This window comes from Letharia lupina, assembly GCF_014066315.1.
Source record: "Letharia lupina isolate WasteWater1 chromosome Unknown contig_8, whole genome shotgun sequence".
Lineage (NCBI taxonomy): Eukaryota > Fungi > Ascomycota > Lecanoromycetes > Lecanorales > Parmeliaceae > Letharia > Letharia lupina.
In genome coordinates this window covers 238,818-257,552 of record NW_023502977.1, presented here as the reverse complement: position 1 = coordinate 257,552, position 18,735 = coordinate 238,818, and the positions used below count along the sequence as shown (strand labels likewise).

General features: G+C 39.7%; 4 protein-coding genes across 4 annotated transcripts; 3 read left to right on the top strand and 1 right to left on the bottom strand.

Annotated features, from left to right (window-relative positions):
• Positions 1-1,274: 1,274 nt before the first annotated feature.
• On the top strand, positions 1,275-3,812 carry HO133_009979 (uncharacterized protein; the record flags this gene model as incomplete). Its single annotated transcript, XM_037300835.1, has 1 exon — positions 1,275-3,812. The coding sequence occupies one exon, from the start codon at positions 1,275-1,277 to the stop codon at positions 3,810-3,812; it is 2,538 nt and encodes an 845-aa protein (XP_037153652.1).
• Positions 3,813-11,895: 8,083 nt separating this feature from the next.
• On the top strand, positions 11,896-13,669 carry HO133_009978 (uncharacterized protein; the record flags this gene model as incomplete). The annotated part of the gene is made up of 6 exons (XM_037300834.1): positions 11,896-12,120; positions 12,321-12,448; positions 12,610-12,650; positions 12,784-13,007; positions 13,094-13,377; positions 13,546-13,669. The coding sequence occupies 6 exons, from the start codon at positions 11,896-11,898 to the stop codon at positions 13,667-13,669; spliced, it is 1,026 nt and encodes a 341-aa protein (XP_037153651.1).
• Positions 13,670-13,998: 329 nt separating this feature from the next.
• HO133_009977 (uncharacterized protein) lies at positions 13,999-16,513 on the bottom strand (the record flags this gene model as incomplete). Its single annotated transcript, XM_037300833.1, has 8 exons — positions 13,999-14,064; positions 14,121-14,265; positions 14,315-14,518; positions 14,576-14,904; positions 14,961-15,034; positions 15,091-15,632; positions 15,732-15,876; positions 15,943-16,513. 8 exons carry the CDS (start codon positions 16,511-16,513, stop codon positions 13,999-14,001), a joined length of 2,076 nt encoding a protein of 691 aa, XP_037153650.1.
• A 543-nt stretch (positions 16,514-17,056) lies between these two features.
• HO133_009976 (uncharacterized protein) lies at positions 17,057-17,759 on the top strand (the record flags this gene model as incomplete). The annotated part of the gene is made up of 4 exons (XM_037300832.1): positions 17,057-17,198; positions 17,244-17,410; positions 17,504-17,650; positions 17,703-17,759. 4 exons carry the CDS (start codon positions 17,057-17,059, stop codon positions 17,757-17,759), a joined length of 513 nt encoding a protein of 170 aa, XP_037153649.1.
• Between the last annotated feature and the right edge of the window lie 976 nt (positions 17,760-18,735).

Sequence of the window (18,735 nt, the reverse complement as noted above, 5' to 3'; positions counted from 1 at the left end):
TCCCCCTGCAGCACTCGTACATTCGCCTCCAAACCAGCAGCAGAAATGACCGCTCGGTCCCCTCCCATCGCTTTTGCGAATCCCCATACACTTAAGAAGCTAGGACCAACAGTGTCTCATAGTTCGACATAGACGACTTATGCAGCCTAAGCGACGGCCCGCCAGTGAGGAAAGGCGGAAGGCACATGGGACCATGGTTGAGCTTTTCATCTCTTGTGATGTCCCTGAACTCAAATTGCCCTAGGCACGAGCAGTGACGGCAGCAGGAGACAGGAGAAAGGATAGGTACCTAGACGAAGAGCTCGCGGAAGAGTCAACAATTCAATTGGGGCTGTTGTGGATTATGTACTGCCACGTCACAAAGCAAAGTCAATTCGCTGGGAAGCTACTGTACGCTGAGTTCTAGCTACTGCACGATGCCGCGGAAGTGACGGGGCGAGATGGGCTCACAGACAATGAATGCCCCATTGCCCAATATTAATTGCGCAGCAAAGTGAGGCCCGACTATCGAACCAATGGACCAGGTTAGTATCCATGCAACAGAGCGATTGCGGACTATGACGTGAATATCATCATTGAAAGCGGCAAAGGGGAAGGAAATCAGGACGGCCGTTTCCACGAGATACTTCGAGGGGGTTCGCGGAGTTGATTTTGAGTGGTAGTGATGTTTTGGGTTATAACGGCGCAAGACCAATACGAAGCTGACAGGATCTGTGAGGCGGTGAGATAGGAGTGTGCCCAGGCAGACAGACTATAAACGTAGTTTCTCATGAATGAATGAATGAATGAGTGTCAAGAATCATACTGTAACTGCAAAACAAACTGTGACTGCCTAAGTTTCAAAGCGCCAGGGCCACAGGGCGCAGGAGTCAATCTCATGCAGAGCCTAAAAGGTACTCCGTACCTCTTCTTGGTAACTTAGGTTCAAGCTCTAAGTACGAAATCCACTAGCTTCGACCCCCCTCGGGCAGCTAATCCGTATTGCTCTCCTGCACAGAGCCTACAAGTAACAACGCGACCCTATCATATCAATGATACATCCCTATTCCTTCCAAGCTCAGGGCGACGAATAAGAAATCCTTGAATCATATACCGACTACACATTTGATTTATACCTCTTGATCTCTTCCGAATTGCTTTTCCCATATGCTTAAATGACTGCCCGGATATCCTCGCATTCATCTTGCATGGACCCACGACAAGCCTGCAGTATCACGATCACAGATGATTGGTGACTCCATACACAGCCCCCCAGTACTACTTCATTCATGCCAATGGCGGTAGCAATGACAGAGCTGCCCACTCATCCCGAGCAATTCGACGCCGAGCCTGAAAATCAGACGGACAAGGTCGAGCAGAGGCGGCGGTTAAGAGACTTTCTCAATTTTCGGAAATGGTCCAAGTCGGAGGAAACGCCGTGTCCGGATCCCAAACAGCATACACCACCTCAAACGCCTGCGAGACCAGGAGTTGGGCGACGCTTTTCCCGTAAAGGCTTTGTGGGCTTGCCGCGCTCAACAACCTTCAAAAGGCAGGAGGAAGAACAGCGAAAAAATCTGATGCCCGTCCAACCGACCATTAAGGAACGCCGTGATGTTTCAAAGGTCCGTCAGAGAGCTCTGAGTGCGGTTCCTGATCCGCCACGTCAGGCAAGAAGGGAGCGATCAGTGCCCCCAGACCTTCGCGATGCCTTCGCATCGATTGACGAACGCCTTGGTCTAAACACATCAATTCAACTCTCACAACAACCGGGGGAGCAGGTCCCTCCTCCACCACCACCACCACCACCACCTCCGCCGCAGTCTCCACCTGACTTCCAGGAAGACGAAGCCCCCATGTCAGAAGTATCCTACGACGACGCGGTCGACGAAGAACTCGCCGAGGAGCTGAAGAAGAAATGGATCCTCAACCTGAGCATGCATTTCCGGGATAAAACACCACGAGAGAAATTCTTCATCACATACGCCGAAACACCTGATCGATGGAGACGAGTGACGGTTTCGTGCGACTATCGAGACGCGCCGCCGGATTCTCTCGAGGCAGATCTCCAGAGTCTCCATTACCAGAAGGACAAGAGTGCCCGGGTCTACGAGTCGATACGTATGTCACTGCCAGATATCCAATTCTACGAAACTGTCACAAACCTCAAGCTTGAAACGAAGGATGAAAGGCTACATGTACATGTCACCGAAGATGTTAACGAAATCATCCCGTATCCGGCCGTACATCTGGTGAAGCATCTCTCATGCCGTCAATACAGAGAAAGCGAGCTGCATTTCGATGAACACATGTCCGGTTTCGTCTACAGAGTCAACGTGGGCGAGCATACATGGATCAAGAAAGAGATACCGGGTCCAGACAGTGTGGACGAGTTCTTGTACGAGGTCAATGCTCTGAGCGAGCTTGTGGATGCGAAGAATGTCATACAGCTCAAAGGACTGGTGGTCAATGAGGACAAGAGCCTGATCAAGGGGCTGTTACTTAGCTATGCCGACCGAGGTGCCCTCATTGACATTCTCTACGATAGCAAGGAAGGCCACATCCCTCGCATCCCATGGGAAAGGCGAGAATTATGGGCAAAGCAGATTGTTCAGGGACTCTCCAACATCCACGAAGCTGGCTTCGTGCAGGGAGATTTCACACTTTCGAACATCGTAATCGACGAGAACGATGAAGCTCAGATAATCGACATCAACCGTCGAGGATGTCCCGTGGGCTGGGAGTCTCCGGAGATGGTACCACTTGTGGAGAGCGGACAAAGGCTGTCAATGTACATTGGGGTGAAGTCCGATCTCTATCAGCTGGGCATGGTGCTGTGGGCCTTGGCAATGGAAAAAGATGAGCCGGAGCGACAGCCCCGACCTTTGACCCTGGACGATGCCGAACCTAATGTCCCCAATCACTTCCGAGATCTGGCATTAACATGTCTCGCGGCGAAATCAAAGCAGAGGCTGGCAGCCAGGGACCTTCTTGCTCTTTTCGACGCTCCGGGGATGGTCGAAGAGTACTTGCCAGTTTCGTCAAAGGAAACTCATGCGCTGGTCCCAAACTCTGAACACTGGGACGGCTCGTCCACCGTACAAGCTGAGGGTGCCGACATCATAGGGGAGAGTTTCCGAGAAAGGCAGAGTCGATATCAACAGGAGGACCGGGAACTAACATCTAGCGCATCACGGTTGGAACGCTCCTCCAGAAATCGCTCCCGAGATCAAGAGATCGACGAGAGCAAAATCTTCCGTGGTAGACGGTACTCTCCTGCTCGGATTGACCGTGCCGGTATTCCCCTCGATGGATCGCCCTCCCTGAGCATCAGTCACACACCTCTTCAGCCTTTGAAGAGGAGCCTACGCCAACCCTCGTATGCATCCGACAACATATCTCCTGGCCAAAGCGAAAGTGGTGAAGCACAAATCATCCCCATCTCCCCAACGGGCGATCGCGAGTGGGAAGAGATCAACATGGACGGTACACCTTACCTAGTCCATCGCGACACGCTTGACGATTTCGACGACGAGATCGACTTTGCGAATTTAGATAACGCTCGAAGGGGGAAAAATGTGGAGAGGTGGAGACGCGATATTGAGCATGTGGATTCGGGACTTGCGGATATGGATTTGACGGACACGGGGCCTAGGGAGCGGGCTCGCATGGAGTTGGCCGGGGTGGGTGGGCATGAGAGTCTGACTATTGACAAGCCGGGAATAGGGGGAGGAAAGCACGGGGACATGACACACGACCTCGGAATAGAGTATAACGACCCCAGAGTTGAGCAATCAGCAACACCAAGCGAAGGACGAAACGGCCCAGGGTAGCACAGATGACCTGAGATATACGGCACGACGCATAGAGGACAACGACAGCAATGGGACTACGATGCGATGACTTGTAATATGCATTGAGCATTGTGGCCTTACTTTAACAGCGGTCCTTCTTTCTTACGTTCAACCTTGAAAAAGAGCGTGTCTTCATTATCTCGAGCGGACAAGCGGAGCGTATCTCGAGGCATTTCATTATATCAGCATTCCTCAGCATACGGTAGGTCGCATTTCAAAGGTGGATGATTTTCATAGTCTCCAGGACGAGCGTCTCGCTGATGTGGCACGATTACGACTTCTCATTCTTCCGACCTGTGACTTTCCATTCTTCCTGTAGCTGGTTTAATGACCTTGAAGTGTGTATTATATACCAATCACGGTGTTTGGATGACGGAGAACATATTCCACCCTCTCCCTCTGGAAGCTCGCACGTAGGGCGTACGTATCTCGCCATTTCCTTGCTCATACCCACTGTGCTCCGTGGACCAGAACAGAGTAAACAACAACGTCGGAACAACCGGCGAGGATAGCCGTTTCGTTCGCGCTGCAGAGACTGTATTAGTCCCGCGGTCGCTGTCGTCATAGGTAGGTCAGATAATCTTTGGAGCTATGACCGCATACTCTCTACCACTTACTCTATTATAGTCTCAGTAATTCAGACTCGCTTAGCGGGGTACCCTATAGCCAGCCCTACACTCGTTCCTCGCTTCGGGGACCAATTATATCGCAAGCTTATTACGGTATATCCCCCTCTAGAGTCTAAGTAGAAAACCCTAGAATCGCTATATTAGCCGTTATTTTGTATAAAACACCCGCAATAATTAATCGAAATACGAAATTCGCGACTTTCAACGATTTTTCCACGACCACCACATCATTCTTTAAAGTTAATCGCGGGGGGAATAAATCTATCGAGGTTATTAATTAAGTATTTAAGCCTTTTATTAGAATTAAATAACTTATTATTATCATATAAGCTAATCCGAGATCGCGATCTCCGCTAACGCTTATAGCACTCATCTTTAATTAATTAATCTTTATTAAAAAAACCTTAGATGATAGTATATCGTCTTTAACACTATTAGAAGATTATATTACAAATCGAATTAAGAAATCTCTAAAGTAGATTTATTATATTACTCTTAATTAGAAAGTCGAACACTTAAGATACTCTCTTTATAGAAATATATATTAACTCGAATACGCTTCACTTAAGAGTTAAGGGAATTATAGTATATATATCTTAAATAATATTAACGCGATTAGCGCGCTTAGAAACAAGCTCGTATAAATATAAAATATATTAGAGATATTTAGATATCTAACTTTCTCATAGCGACGACGGTGAGATATCTTCGAACTATAAATATTAATCTCTCTATATCTTATAGTAATATTCTTTCTCTATATAATAGCAAAATCTAAAAACTTTTAATAATTCAAATTAAAAGAAATTTAAAAATTTATATATTTAATTCCCCGCATAAAAGTAGAGCGGAGATTATTTTAGCGATTTTATAAAATCTTAAAAAACGAGTAGCGGGTCAGGCTCTTCCTCGCTCTTATTAGGGCGATATTCTAGATATCGCGAAAGTGCGGAGAAGTAGAGTAGTTATCGTGACTTTAATAGTATCTTATATACTATTAGCAATATCAATATCTTCTCTATACTACTTTTAAATCTAATATTTAATATCTTACTTCTAATACGATAATAGCGATTAACTATAAGGTTATCGATATCTCGAAATATCTAGATAATATAAATGCCTAGTAATACTATACTCTAATCGAGTTATAGAGTTAATAATAATATATAAATCTAAGCGAGGCTAAAAATAGGCTCAAATTAAAATAGATATAAGTGATTCACTATTTATTTAACGGTAAAGACGTTATTTTAATAGTAAGAACGGGCTTTAAAAAAAGTCTTATCTTTTACTCTCTATCTCTATTAAAATTAAACGATATAGCGATAATTATCTATTTACTTAATACCCTACAATTAAATTAATAAAGAAAAATTAATATACTACTTAATATTAGAGCTTTTATTCTAAACGATAAGAGTAATAATAAGAATAATCTATATAATATTATTAAAGAGTTCTATATATATATAACTTATTAGCCTAAAATCTTTATAAGTAATAATATATTCAAAATTATTATAATAGAGAATATCGATTTTATCTCGCGATTTAATCTTATTACTATTAATAAGATATATATAATTCATTAATAAGACGATAACTTTTATTCTAAATATAGTTAGCTTTATAATATAAAAGTATTAACTTTAAATATATCTTAATTTAAAATCTCGACGACGTTAGATAATTAATTATTAAATATCTATTAACGTCTAATTAATTTCGAAGATAGTAAACTTATTAAGATTATAAAGATTTCTATTAATTATAAGAATATTATACTTAATATTAAGACTCTACAAAAATTAAAGAGTTTTTTTAAAAATCTTTATTTCTTAATATAAAGATCGGTTTATATATTTAATAAGACTATTATTTATATTAATATTATTTATCTTAGCTATAAAATTATTAACTAATTAATTTAATAATATATAAATATAGATTAAATAGTAAAAGAGATAAAAAGACTCTTTCGGGCTTATAATAGCGAAATAAATAAAAAGAAACTAAAAATTATAGCTATCGAATTTAAGATATTAATCTTTAAAGTTTAATTTCTTATTACTATCGACGCTTTTAAAATAGATATTAATAATTTAAATATATATCTCGTTATATAATGACTATTATCTAGAAGTATCTATTTTCTATTAAGTATATAATAATAAGCTAGCTATATAATTTATATATTAAATATATATAATAATTTCGTCTAATTCGTCGAGAAGAATTTAATTAGCCTACTATTTATAGACTTAACTATCTCTTTAATAAATAAATAAAAAATAAATACTAAATAGCTTATAAGAATATTAAGAAAATAATATATTATTATTAATTAATCTCAATCTAAGTATATTCGAGAGGCCTTTCTAGAATATTTCGACGAGACTAAATTAATAACAACGATCTATTCTATCGAGTACTATAATCACTATAAGAACATTATCTTTATAAGAACTCTAGCCGTATAGTCTAAAGAAAGAGTTATATATTATATACTATTCGCGAGATTAGACGATATACAAAAAAAGGTTATTTATATAAGATTAGACGAAATATATAAAATTATATTATAAGATTAATATCGGCGATATTATTAAGACGAATATCTTTTTAAATAAAAAGATTATAAAGAAATGAGCTAATAAGACCGACTCTATTCTTACTATAGAAGATTTCATAGATCTATATACTAAGTGAGATTCTTATTAGAAAGACAGTATAAATATAAGCTATATAGAATTATTAGATATTAGTCTAAAGGGATTATTATTATTAATAATAAATATAATATCGACATAGTAAAGAGAAGAGAGTAAATTAAGATCGTTAAAATATATATTACTATAGTTATAACTAAAGAGAAGAGAATTAAATAGAATAAAACGAATTTAGTAAGAGAGAAGATAAGGGTTATAAAAGAAAATAAGAGAATATATATAAGGGAAATAAAAGAATAAGAGAATAGATTAAATGAGACTAACTTAGCTATAAAGAAGCTAAAAACCATCTAAAAGAAAAAAGATTCTTTAGCTAGAATTATATTAATTATAAAAAAATAAAAGTAAAAGAGAGTAGATCTTTATTAATTAATATTTTAATAAATAGATAAAGAATTAATAGAAGAAAAGATAAAGACGCTATATATTAAGAGCTTTAGAAGTTAGACGAATAGCTTAAATATAGCTAAAATAATAATATTTTAAAATTAGAACTAATATAAAGAGATATTAATATAAAAGTAGAAAATAAGAATTTAGCTATAGCGAAATCCTAATATTATTTCTTTATAAAGATCTATAATACTTATTTATTAATTATTTAAACTATTATAAAGATTATTAATACTTTAAATACTATTCTTTCAAGCGTGTTAAAGTTCACCACCCTCTTAATTAAATAATTATAAAGTTATTTAATAATTTATATTTTTAAATATAGGCGAAAAAGAAATCTTCTAATAAGATTCTTCGATAACGACGACAATAGCGATATTATCTTTTTTAGATACGCTATAACTCTTATTATTAATATAATATTATAATATTATAAGACTTTAATTTTAAAGAAGATTAAAAAAGAGTTAAATAAATAATAATTAGATAGATAATTTACTATCTAATAACTATTTAAAATTATATTTCTAGATAAAAAAGAAATTATTAAATAATGCGATTTAATTAATTTAGATATTTTTAAGCCGCAGATACTAAATTCTAAATCGACGTCGTAAGAGCTTCTAATAAATTTTATATATCTTTCTTTATAAATCGCTATATATAAGAAATTATTAGATAATTTAAATAGCGATAATAAGATTTAATAATAATATAATATAGCTTTAAAAGTAGTTCTTAGATATATTAATAAGGGACGTATACTTAATAGATTTTCTAAAGTATTACTATTAATTAGTAAGGGCCTAAGCGATCGAATATTAACAGCTAAAAAAATAAGATTATAGCGTATCTTATAAACTTCGAAATAGACTTTAGATAAAGTCTATTCATTTAAAAAACGACGTCTATTTATTATATACATTTAAATAAAAATCTTTCGTATTATTACTATTACTTATATCATCTAACTTTTAATTTAGCTCTCTTCTTTCTTCTAATAAGACCTTATCCGCAAGTAAATTATTAAATAACTACTTATTATATATATTAACGATCTTAAATATACTCGCTACGCCGTCGAAGAATAGATCTAATATTACTTTTATATTAAATTAATTATTATCTTATCGTATAAAGTTTACTTATAACTCTCTAGTATATCGAAATAAGTCGATAGCGGGATTCTTTATCGAGTAATAGCTATTCTAATAAATCTTAAAAGTATAACTAAAACGACTCCTTAATATTCTTAAAAATTAAATATTAAGAGAGATATACTTAAATAGATAGTCGAAATCGAATAAAGAATTACACCGCTTACGAAATATAATTTTCATTTCGCCATTAAGATACTCACTAAATAGATCGATCTCTTTCCATATACCTCGTTATCTAATTATATTAATAAGAGAATTAGAAAGAATAGCTTAAGCCAATCTTTCATTAATAGCGAAGTCATCGCTATTATAATTAGTATAATACTTTTATTAAAAATATTAATTTCGTATAATAACAAAATCTTAATCTATAAAAAGAAGAAATATATTCGATTTAAAGCACGAGAAATTAAGCCAATATCACCTTATTTAATACCGTGCTTTAGAATAAAATATAGCTTTATACTCTATAAAAACTTTATATAATTCTAATAGATAGTATTCTTTTTATCAACTAGTTTTTTAATAAATAAATTCTTTTAAATAGAGATTACGATTTTATTTACCTTTTCGACTATATAGATAATAAGCTAATACTCTATTATAGTATAACTCTACTTACTATTAAAAGATAAGATATATATTTAGAATATCGTAATTATTCGAGTCTAGAATAAGTAAATAAAAAATTTATCTAATATTTAGAAATTATTCTTTTCTACTAGCTCGATATTCTTTTAATTTTAAAAGTTCTAAATATATCGTAAATATAATAAATTATTAAATTTATAATTCGTTTACTTAGTCTTCTAAAAACGGCTATCTCAATTAACTATTTTTAAATTAGTCTTATTTATCTTTTCGAGATCGAGTAATAGAGTACTCTCTTAATAAAGCTTTATAAATAATCGTTAAATAGACTATTTTAATGTGAAATAGAAACGATATAAATATTAATTAGATTATTTAGCTAAAATTAGAAGTCTCTTACTTAATATAATATTATTTAATACTTTATAATTAAGCGAATATAAGCTAATCGTTATATATAAAATATAGATTAATACTTTAATAGAGATCTTCTTATAAAATTTTAATTTACTCTATATAAATATTTTTAATAATCTTAAAATTTCCTTTTATAATACTCTTATTAATATTAATAGAATTAAGGAATAACTCTCGATCTTATAAAGAATAGTCTATTTATCTTTAACATATAAGTAATTAACTTATCTTTATATAATATACGCTACTATATAAGAAAGGCGTTACGAATAGCGAGATAAATAAGATAATTAATATATTAAAATAATTTAATTAGTCTATATCGCTTATAATATAATATACTCTTATCGAGAGATTATTTTATTTATTAACGAGTATTATTTTTATATAATTTAAATATATTTAATATATAATATAAATTTAAAGGTTTTAAGTAATTTATTATAAAGGCCTTTAATTTATTAAGAGGCATATTATCTTCTTTAATAACATAGTCGATAACTATCAACTTTAGCTTTCTATTACTATTTATCCTCTATTTCTTAACTCTCTATATTTACTTTAGATTATTATACTATATATAGTAGTTATTAAAAATAATCTATAAACTAAATTCGATTAATATCTTTAACGCTAGATTCTCGAATATACTATAAGATTCTTTAATAGAGTATAATTAATTCGAGCTTATTATAAAGCTTTAGAACTAATTATTTAACTTTTATAAATATATAAGAATATTTAATTAAATAGGAATTAAGCTAGCTCTAGTCTTTTACTATTAAAAGTATATAATATTAAATAGTATAATAATAGATTCGAATTAAGATCGTTTAAAGTTCTTCTTTTCTTTATATACTAGAACTAAATAATAATCGATAAGAGATCGATAAAAATATAATACTCTATTCTTAATCGCATTGTATAATTAATTCAGATTTATATCATAAAGTCCATTTAAGTTATTTATTATCTATTGCTTAAAAAGATTCGAATTATTAATCGCGAGAACCTTACTACGTAGTAGATTCGAAATCCACTCTATTCTTTCTAGCATAATCTTTTATCGACTTAACTAAATACGCTTAATAGACTTATTAGTCGAATTATTCTTTAGTAGAGTATCGAGTAAAGAATCGTCTTTAATATAAAGTTTTATAAGAAGATTATATTATAGAGAACGATCAGCTATAGAAATCCTCTATTCGCGTTTTTATATATCTCTTAGCAAGTTATAAATACTTAGCTTTTCTTTAATAGTATATTTATAATATCCTTAATCTTTCTAGCTCTTATTTTCTTTAGCTTCCTCTTCTTAATTATAATAATTATCTTTAATAAGATATTACTCCCTCGCTTATTATTCAAGTACTATATTAGCGTAAAAAGAGCGAAAAGTTTTAGCGCATATTTATAGATAGATAAGATAAGCTTTATAGCGATAATAGATAGATTAGATATTAATTAGTAATATAGAAAATAATTGAAGATAAGATCTACTTAGTAAGACCTGAGATTCTTATTAAGACCTCGTTAAGATTATATCAAGATCTCTTCTTAATAAAATCTCTTTTACATTTAAACTAATTATTCTTTATTAATTTACCTTCTTATCTTATTAATCTTTTAATTAATTATAGCCTTCTTCCTCTTCTTATTTAATATTATTTAAATTAAAGTTATTATATATAATAGACTTATTATACTCTATTTTTTTTTTTTTTTTTTTTTTTTTTTTTTTTTTTTTTTTTTTTTTTTTTTTTTTTTTTTTTTTTTTTTTTTTTTTTTTTTTTTTTTTTTTTTTTTTTTTTTTTTTTTTTTTTTTTTTTTTTTTTTTTTTTTTTTTTTTTTTTTTTTTTTTTTTTATAATTTTTTTTTTTTTTTTTTTAATTTTTATTATTTTTTTTTTTTTTTTTTTTTTTTTTTTTTTTTTTTTTTTTTTTTTTTTTTTTTTTTTTTTTTTTTTTTTTTTTTTTTTTTTTTTTTTTTTTTTTTTTTTTTTTTTTTTTTTTTTTTTTTTTTTTTTTTTTTTTTTTTTTTTTTTTTTTTTTTTTTTTTTTTTTTTTTTTTTTTATAAAAAAATCCCCCCGAACAAACAACCGCAATAATAATAATAATAATAATAATAACAACAACAATGAAACACCTCACCCTCGACCCCGACCACACGCTGCCGGCGACGAGAGACTTCCCCACCGCCGCTACGGTGCCGGACGCCCTCCCGGACGCCAGGGAAACGAAAGTGCATCCGAGCGACGCTGGGGGCGAGAACGCGAGGTTGTTGTTTGTGGGGACGGCGACTACGATTTTGTACGTATCGCTTGTGGAGTTGTGGGTGGTGTTGGGGGGAAGGGAGGGAGACGTAGAGGAAGAGATGGGGTGTTTGATGTTTTGTCGACTGACGTTTGGGGCAGAGAATGGGAGGGGGTTCGGTTGATGACGGATCCGGTATCCCCATCCCCATCCCCATCCCCACCCCTATCCCTTACTACGATTCTTGGAGGGTTTTGTTTTCGCTAGACGGGAGGGAGAGAGAGACACGACTTCTGAGCGCACGTACAGAATTTCCTCCACGCAGGCGATCACGTCCATCTCGGGCCCGGGGTCACGGGCACCCGTCGTACCAACCCGGCGGTCGACCTGCATGACCTGCCGCGGATCGATCTGATCTGTCTGTCCCATTATCACGCGTGTGTCTTCCTTCCCCCCCTTCCCCCCAAACATGCCCACCTTAACTTCCACTTTCCTAATGCCCGAGACCCTATTTCCATCATCATCGGTCCGGTCACAATCCCCATTCTGCAAGAAATGGATGGATAGACCTGACGCTCATTCCGGGGGGGTGAAACAGCGACCATTTCGACCAGCACGTCGAAGCATCCCTCCGCCGCGGTAAGCTTGTCTCCTAGAATCCGTCTTTCTTCGAGATGCACCACATCACCGATTCCGTCCCCCCACCCACTCGATCCATTCAACCTCCATCGCAACACCCACACTGACCCACCCTCCCCGCGACCCCCCCCAGACCTCCCCATCATCACGACCCCGCACGCCAAATCGCACCTCGCTTCCGCCTCCAAGGACCCCGGCGAAGCCTTCACCGCGGTGCACGACCTCGACTTCTTCGACGAATGCCTCGTCGGCATCGCCGGCAAGGAGGCCGCGATCAAAGTGACGGGGATGCCGGGGAAGCACGTCCCGCCCGGTCCGGGGGGCGTGGCCGGGAAGATGAACGATCTGTTGGGCGCGGTGAGTGCGCCCGCCACCGTTTCCGATTCCCTTCCTCCCGGTGTGCGGATTGGGATGAGCGGCGTTGGTTGACGAAGGGAGTTCAGGTGCCCCCCACGAACGGCTGGATGCTCGAACTCGGCCACGGCTCCTCCGAGTCTGCCTTCCGCCCCGGCTACCGCATCTACGTCTCCGGCGACACCCTCCTCGTCCCCGAGCTCGCCGAGATCCCGACCCGCTACCCCCACGTCGACCTCATGCTCGTCCATCTCGGCGGCACCACCATCCCTTCCCCGAGCGTGCCCTTGCTCATGGTCACCATGGACGCCGAGCAAGGCGTCAAGTTGGTGCAGATGATCGGGCCGGATCTGACGATTCCGATTCATTATGAGTGAGTTGGGAGTTTCATTCACCTTTCCTTTGCGGTGTCAGCGTTTTCATGTCTGGTTGAGGCAGGGAATGAGGTCTTGGCCAGTTGTGACGGGTAGAGGAAGTTGACGGATCGTAACTCCGTGAATTGTTTGGCTTGTGGGTGAACAGCTTGCTGAGAGTAATGTAGTGACTACGATGTCTTCCTCTCGCCGCTGTCGGATTTCAAGAAGGCGATGGAGGAAGCGGGGCTGGGAGATAAGGTGGTTTACCTGGACCGGAAGGACGCCTATCGATTCAGAGTAAAGGATTAAAGCTGGGTAAGGTATGGTAAGCTGCGTGATTAGCACTTCTAGAGGTAACCAACATCACGAAACTGCAGCAATGTAGAAAGGTAGATGTTTGACAAGGAGGGTAGCACCTCAGTGCTATGATGAAGATACCAATTCTTTTGCCTAGCACCTCAGTGCTATGACGAAGATACCATTTCTTTTGCCTGTCACCTCATTCCTAATGATAAGCCAAGCATCGATGAGCCATAAGAGCATGAAGCTCTAAGCCCCAGCCATGACGGCTTCTAAAGGCCTGCGACATCAAGGATACCGTTACCATCTTCAACCATCCAACGCCTTCGCTGAAACGATCATGGACCATTCGGACGCGACAAGCTAGGTGCCAGTTGCTTATACTGTAGCTCAAAGTTTGATACCTTTACCCATTATCAGCGTCTATCAAATAACTCTGGGCAGCAGTCCGGTTACGCACCCTGACCTTCTCCCACGCCATTTGATTGAAGAACACGTAGCTCCCTTGCTCCTTCTCGACACTCATCTGTATCGGCTCAGGTAGAGTGATGTCTTTCGTGAGCCACATTTTGAGGTCGGTATGGAACCTCCAATTGCGGTTCGTTCTTGAAATCGGGTCAGTGAGAAATTCTTGGTCACGCGTATTAAACATACAGTTCAGTGGCAGCAAATTCCTGTATGATGTCTCGCGGTTGGGTGTAGAAAATCCAAAAGAGTGTCTCATCGGAAAAGTGTGGTATTTTCTCCCTCACATGGTGGATGTTGTCGACAGTGTAACATTCGGGTAATCGGAAGTCTGGCTGCATCGGTCTTGAGCCTGGATCCGCGAAAGGTCCGGCGAAAGTGGGATAAAGAGGTCTGCATAGCCTCATCAGCTTCGCGAAAATACCTGTCTAGCTGGTGGTGATGACACACTCTGCAGAATTAAGATTGAGGCCAAGAGTGGTCAAGTCCTGACCTCTCGCGAGATAAGAGACCTCTGGATGATCATTGCTGATTGTGCTCAGAAACCCTGGTAGGCCAAATTCATCAATTGCACTCATCTGTGATAATGGTGTTCGATCTGGCGTATGGTTCGATCGAGATGAGTCGCCTGTCCTAGCCCCATAATCTTGCCGCCCCTGCGGGGGCTGCTGCGGCTGGCTTGTCTGCCGTTGAGGTGGGAATTGTGAATCGTTGAAACTGGTTAGTAATGCATTCAAAGCGTGCTCGTTCCGAGTATTGCCCTGCGTTGTCGATATAATCTATCTGGCTGGTCAGACGATACGATGCAGCTTAAAGCATCAATCAATTTGCTTACATTTCTGTCATGGTCCTGCATCCCAGCTTGGCCTTGACGATTCGACTCGATCGGTGACCGTCCAGTGGAAGAGGCTAATTAATAGTCAATGGGATTTGTGTAGACTGCCTGGATGTCTCGTCATCATTACCTCCAAACCCCACGCCATTGGGGGACGTAAGTCTTTCCACCATCGAGGAAGATCGTGTGTTGTTCGCTTGACTGCTTGAGGCGCTTGGTAAGCCGTGGCGTGTTTGTATCTGATCTTGCGGCAATGAGAAAGTATTGGCGTTTGAGAATCCGCCGAAACCTGCATTCTGCATCAGGTTCCTTCGATCGCTGTCGCTTTCATCGGTACCATTTCTACCCAGAGGCGGAAAGTCATCGACACTAGTTGGCTGAGGCTGGCGAGATACCGGCATTTGACCAATTCCACTCTGGCCACCGTAGCGATGATCATCCAGCGAATTTTGCAAATTGGATGACGCAGAGTACATGTCATCATTCCCTCTCTGAGACTGATCCTGACTTTGCTGATTTGGCTGATGCTGTTGCTGTGCTTGCGAGCTTACTGGATGTGATTGTTGCGGACGCTGGACAGGAGTCTGTTGAGCGACTCGTTGATTTGCCCATATAGCTTGGCTTGTGTTTTGGTATTGAGGTTGAGATGTGCCAGATAAAGAAGGAAATTCGCTATTAAGACGACATAGCTAAATCAGCACGATTCAGACTGCGTCCATGTCCACTAGTCTCTAGAACATAGCAAGCAGTGTAGATGGGCCAAATACTTACGATAGGTCTAGAGGTGCCGCGGGTTGAGAACCGCCGACTCTCTGCGCAAAGCTTGATGTGGCTACGCCTGTCTGGCTCGGTTGGACGCTGGGTAGTCCTGGCGCGCCATTTGCAGGTGCTCCAAAACCCCAGTTCGTGCCGTTACCTAACAAGCTCAAAAAGCGTCAGCGTTCCGTTGTACAGCGCGAGGTGCAAGGATTTCAAATTGCACCTAGTTTTGTAGTATTTTGCAATCTTCCCGAGCCTAATGGCGTATTTCGATTCTGGGGTGCTGGTTGCGCGGGGTAACCCCCATATCGCAGGTTCTGCGCATTTGGACGCATGTTCTCTGATGGCCATTCGTCAGCCTTTTGCTCTTCTTGGGCCCGTTGAATTTCATAGATTTCTTCCGTGTGTTCGCTAGTCGTAGGTGAATGTAACTGCGGAGGGGCCGCATCCTCGTGTTGATCCTCAGGAGGGGAGGGGGTTTGGGGAGCGGTTGCAGGGTCGTCAGGGGATGCGTCCGTCATTTGGTGGTCCAGAGAGGTGGGAGTTTCCAAAGCATTTTCAAAGGCTACAGGAATCATTCCCTCTCCAGCAAATTCAGGACTGGCCTCATCTTCACCCGCAACGTCTTGAGCCTGCTGCTGGACCTCCGTAGGACTTGATTTAACGGATTCCTGCTCCCCCGACCACTCCACATAGCGGATAGCATTCCTCCTCTTGGACTTCTTTGACGTTCTGGCGCTCCCAATTTTCTTTTTGGGCGAAGGGTACCCTTCGTCCACAGAGTATCCAGGCATATTCAGACCGCTGCCCAAGATCCGTGTGGGATAAAAGCTGTTGTAGGTACTGCTCCGGTGGCCAGGAAAGATACAGTAGATATAGAGATGGTGTCTTACCTTGTCGATTCATGGCTGCCAAAGATCTTTTCTATCACTTTTCTTGAATGTTCCTGCCTCGCCAAAAAGAGAACTCGGGTTGCCATGTTCAGGCGCGCTTGCCGCGTCTATCGGATTTTTGATGTTCCGAACCGTGGCTGGCTTCCAAAGCTTCAATTCACTTTTTGCTCATAATCAGCATCGTATCCGTTGCGAAACAGAATGTCAGGCCGTTCATTGACACGTCAGCTTCCAATCTTACGAAAAGTCTCTGGCCTCTCACGAGAATTGCACCCTCCCATTTTCCTTGCGCCGTTGCTAGATTCGATCCCCCAACCTTTACATCAACGATCCTCATTCTCAACAACAGCGACTCTCTCTGTGCGCGCGAACAAGAAACGTGATGGCAATCCGCATAGAGGTGAATCAGCTCTACGAAGAACCGGCCTCAGGTATCCAAACGGCATGTCGAAGCAGCCGCTCCCACAACCTGTGCTGGATCCGACGAAGAGATCAAAGATCCCAGTCGATTCGAACCACGGGCTCTGGGGTTTCTTCAATAAGAACCGAAAGGCATTGAGTACACGAGAAGATGTAATTGGGACTGGTATGCTAGGTCCCCAAGTTCAATTTAACCGACTAATTGGTGCAGGTCGCCCCTGGACTGTTGAAGAACTACGGCATAAGTCCTGGGAAGATCTACATTCGCTATGGTACATATGCTGTAAGGAACGAAACAGACTTGCCACAGAATACAAGGAACGAAAACGACTGCAATTCGTACCCCAACATGAGGGGGCAAGAAAGCGTGATATGACGGTAAGGGTCTCCAGCGACACAGACTGCCTTCGATCTACGCGTAAGATTCCAAGCTTGTCTTGATGTCAAGGCTGACCTCCGTGATTCGGTCAGATTCGGCAAACACAAGCCAAGATAAAGCACACCCTTACCGAACGCTGGTATGCGTGGGAGGAGGCGCGGAAGGTGGCCGAGGACGACCCTGAAGTCAACCTTAAAGCTGATCTAGACACTCCAGCATATCGGCCAAGATCTTTCGAGGTACGCAATTGCTGTGGTGTTTCTACGAATCACACATGCTGACTGAGCTCAGGATGAAGAGGAGGTTGACGAACAGCCTCGAGCTGCAGCTGCAGCTGGACCCGCATAGTGGATGTACATTATCCACCGCATTGTGAAATAGCATGATGGCGAGAGCTTTGAGCGCTAGCATGTCGAGCTCAATCTCTTACCGTTGAGAAAGATGCGCAACATCGCCATGACATGACATGCACCGCAATATGTAATAGGCTCCTCGTCCCGTCAATGAACATGAGCCTCTCGGTTTGAGTCAGCTCATGGTGTTGCGTTCGCAATGCCAAGTGCCAGTCCGCTGGTCGATTTAATTCTACGAGATGTACAATGTCATTTTCATCAAAGGTAACATCTCTGTCCGCTGTCGATGCATCTTTGGTCAACCTTCCATCAGAGGTTTGATGTTGCCCTTGAAAGCTTACCTCATCCATTGCACTTGCCCTCGATGACCTGTACCGTGTATGTGGAGTAATTAAAACTACGAATCTCAAAGGCAGAAGAACAACCGTCCCCTATCATATCTTCTGAAAGGACCCTTTGGCACTATACACACGGTGAGGTCAAGGGTACTACGAAGCCTGATTTACAATCGTTTCGTTGCTGTGATCAGGCGGACAAAGGAATGCGACGGGTCCCCTGTCCTACTTGCTCGATTAGCAGCGACCCAAACCAAAAAGAACTAGCAGCCACCTTGGCCGGCGAAATATCTTCAATTCGCTGCCTACTTGCATCCTCTTGAGAATACCGCGGTCGACACCAATGTATGCTCCGTCAGCGACCTAAGCCGTCCTTTGTTATCTGCAACCTCGCATAAGCCCTGTAATCTCTAGTCGGGCACTGAGGATTGCCCTCCTGCTCTCACCTCGTGAACTGATAAGTAGCAGCCGCCTTCATTACCATCGGCGAGCGGAATCCGCTGGAAGCTTCCTAGACGGTAGCCTTCAAGTACTTCTCAGCCGCCATTTAACCATCTGCAAGGACATTTCAGACCACAGAATCTAGGTTCCAGGTCTTCGTCAGGATTGTCAAAATCCATGTTCGGTGTTATAATA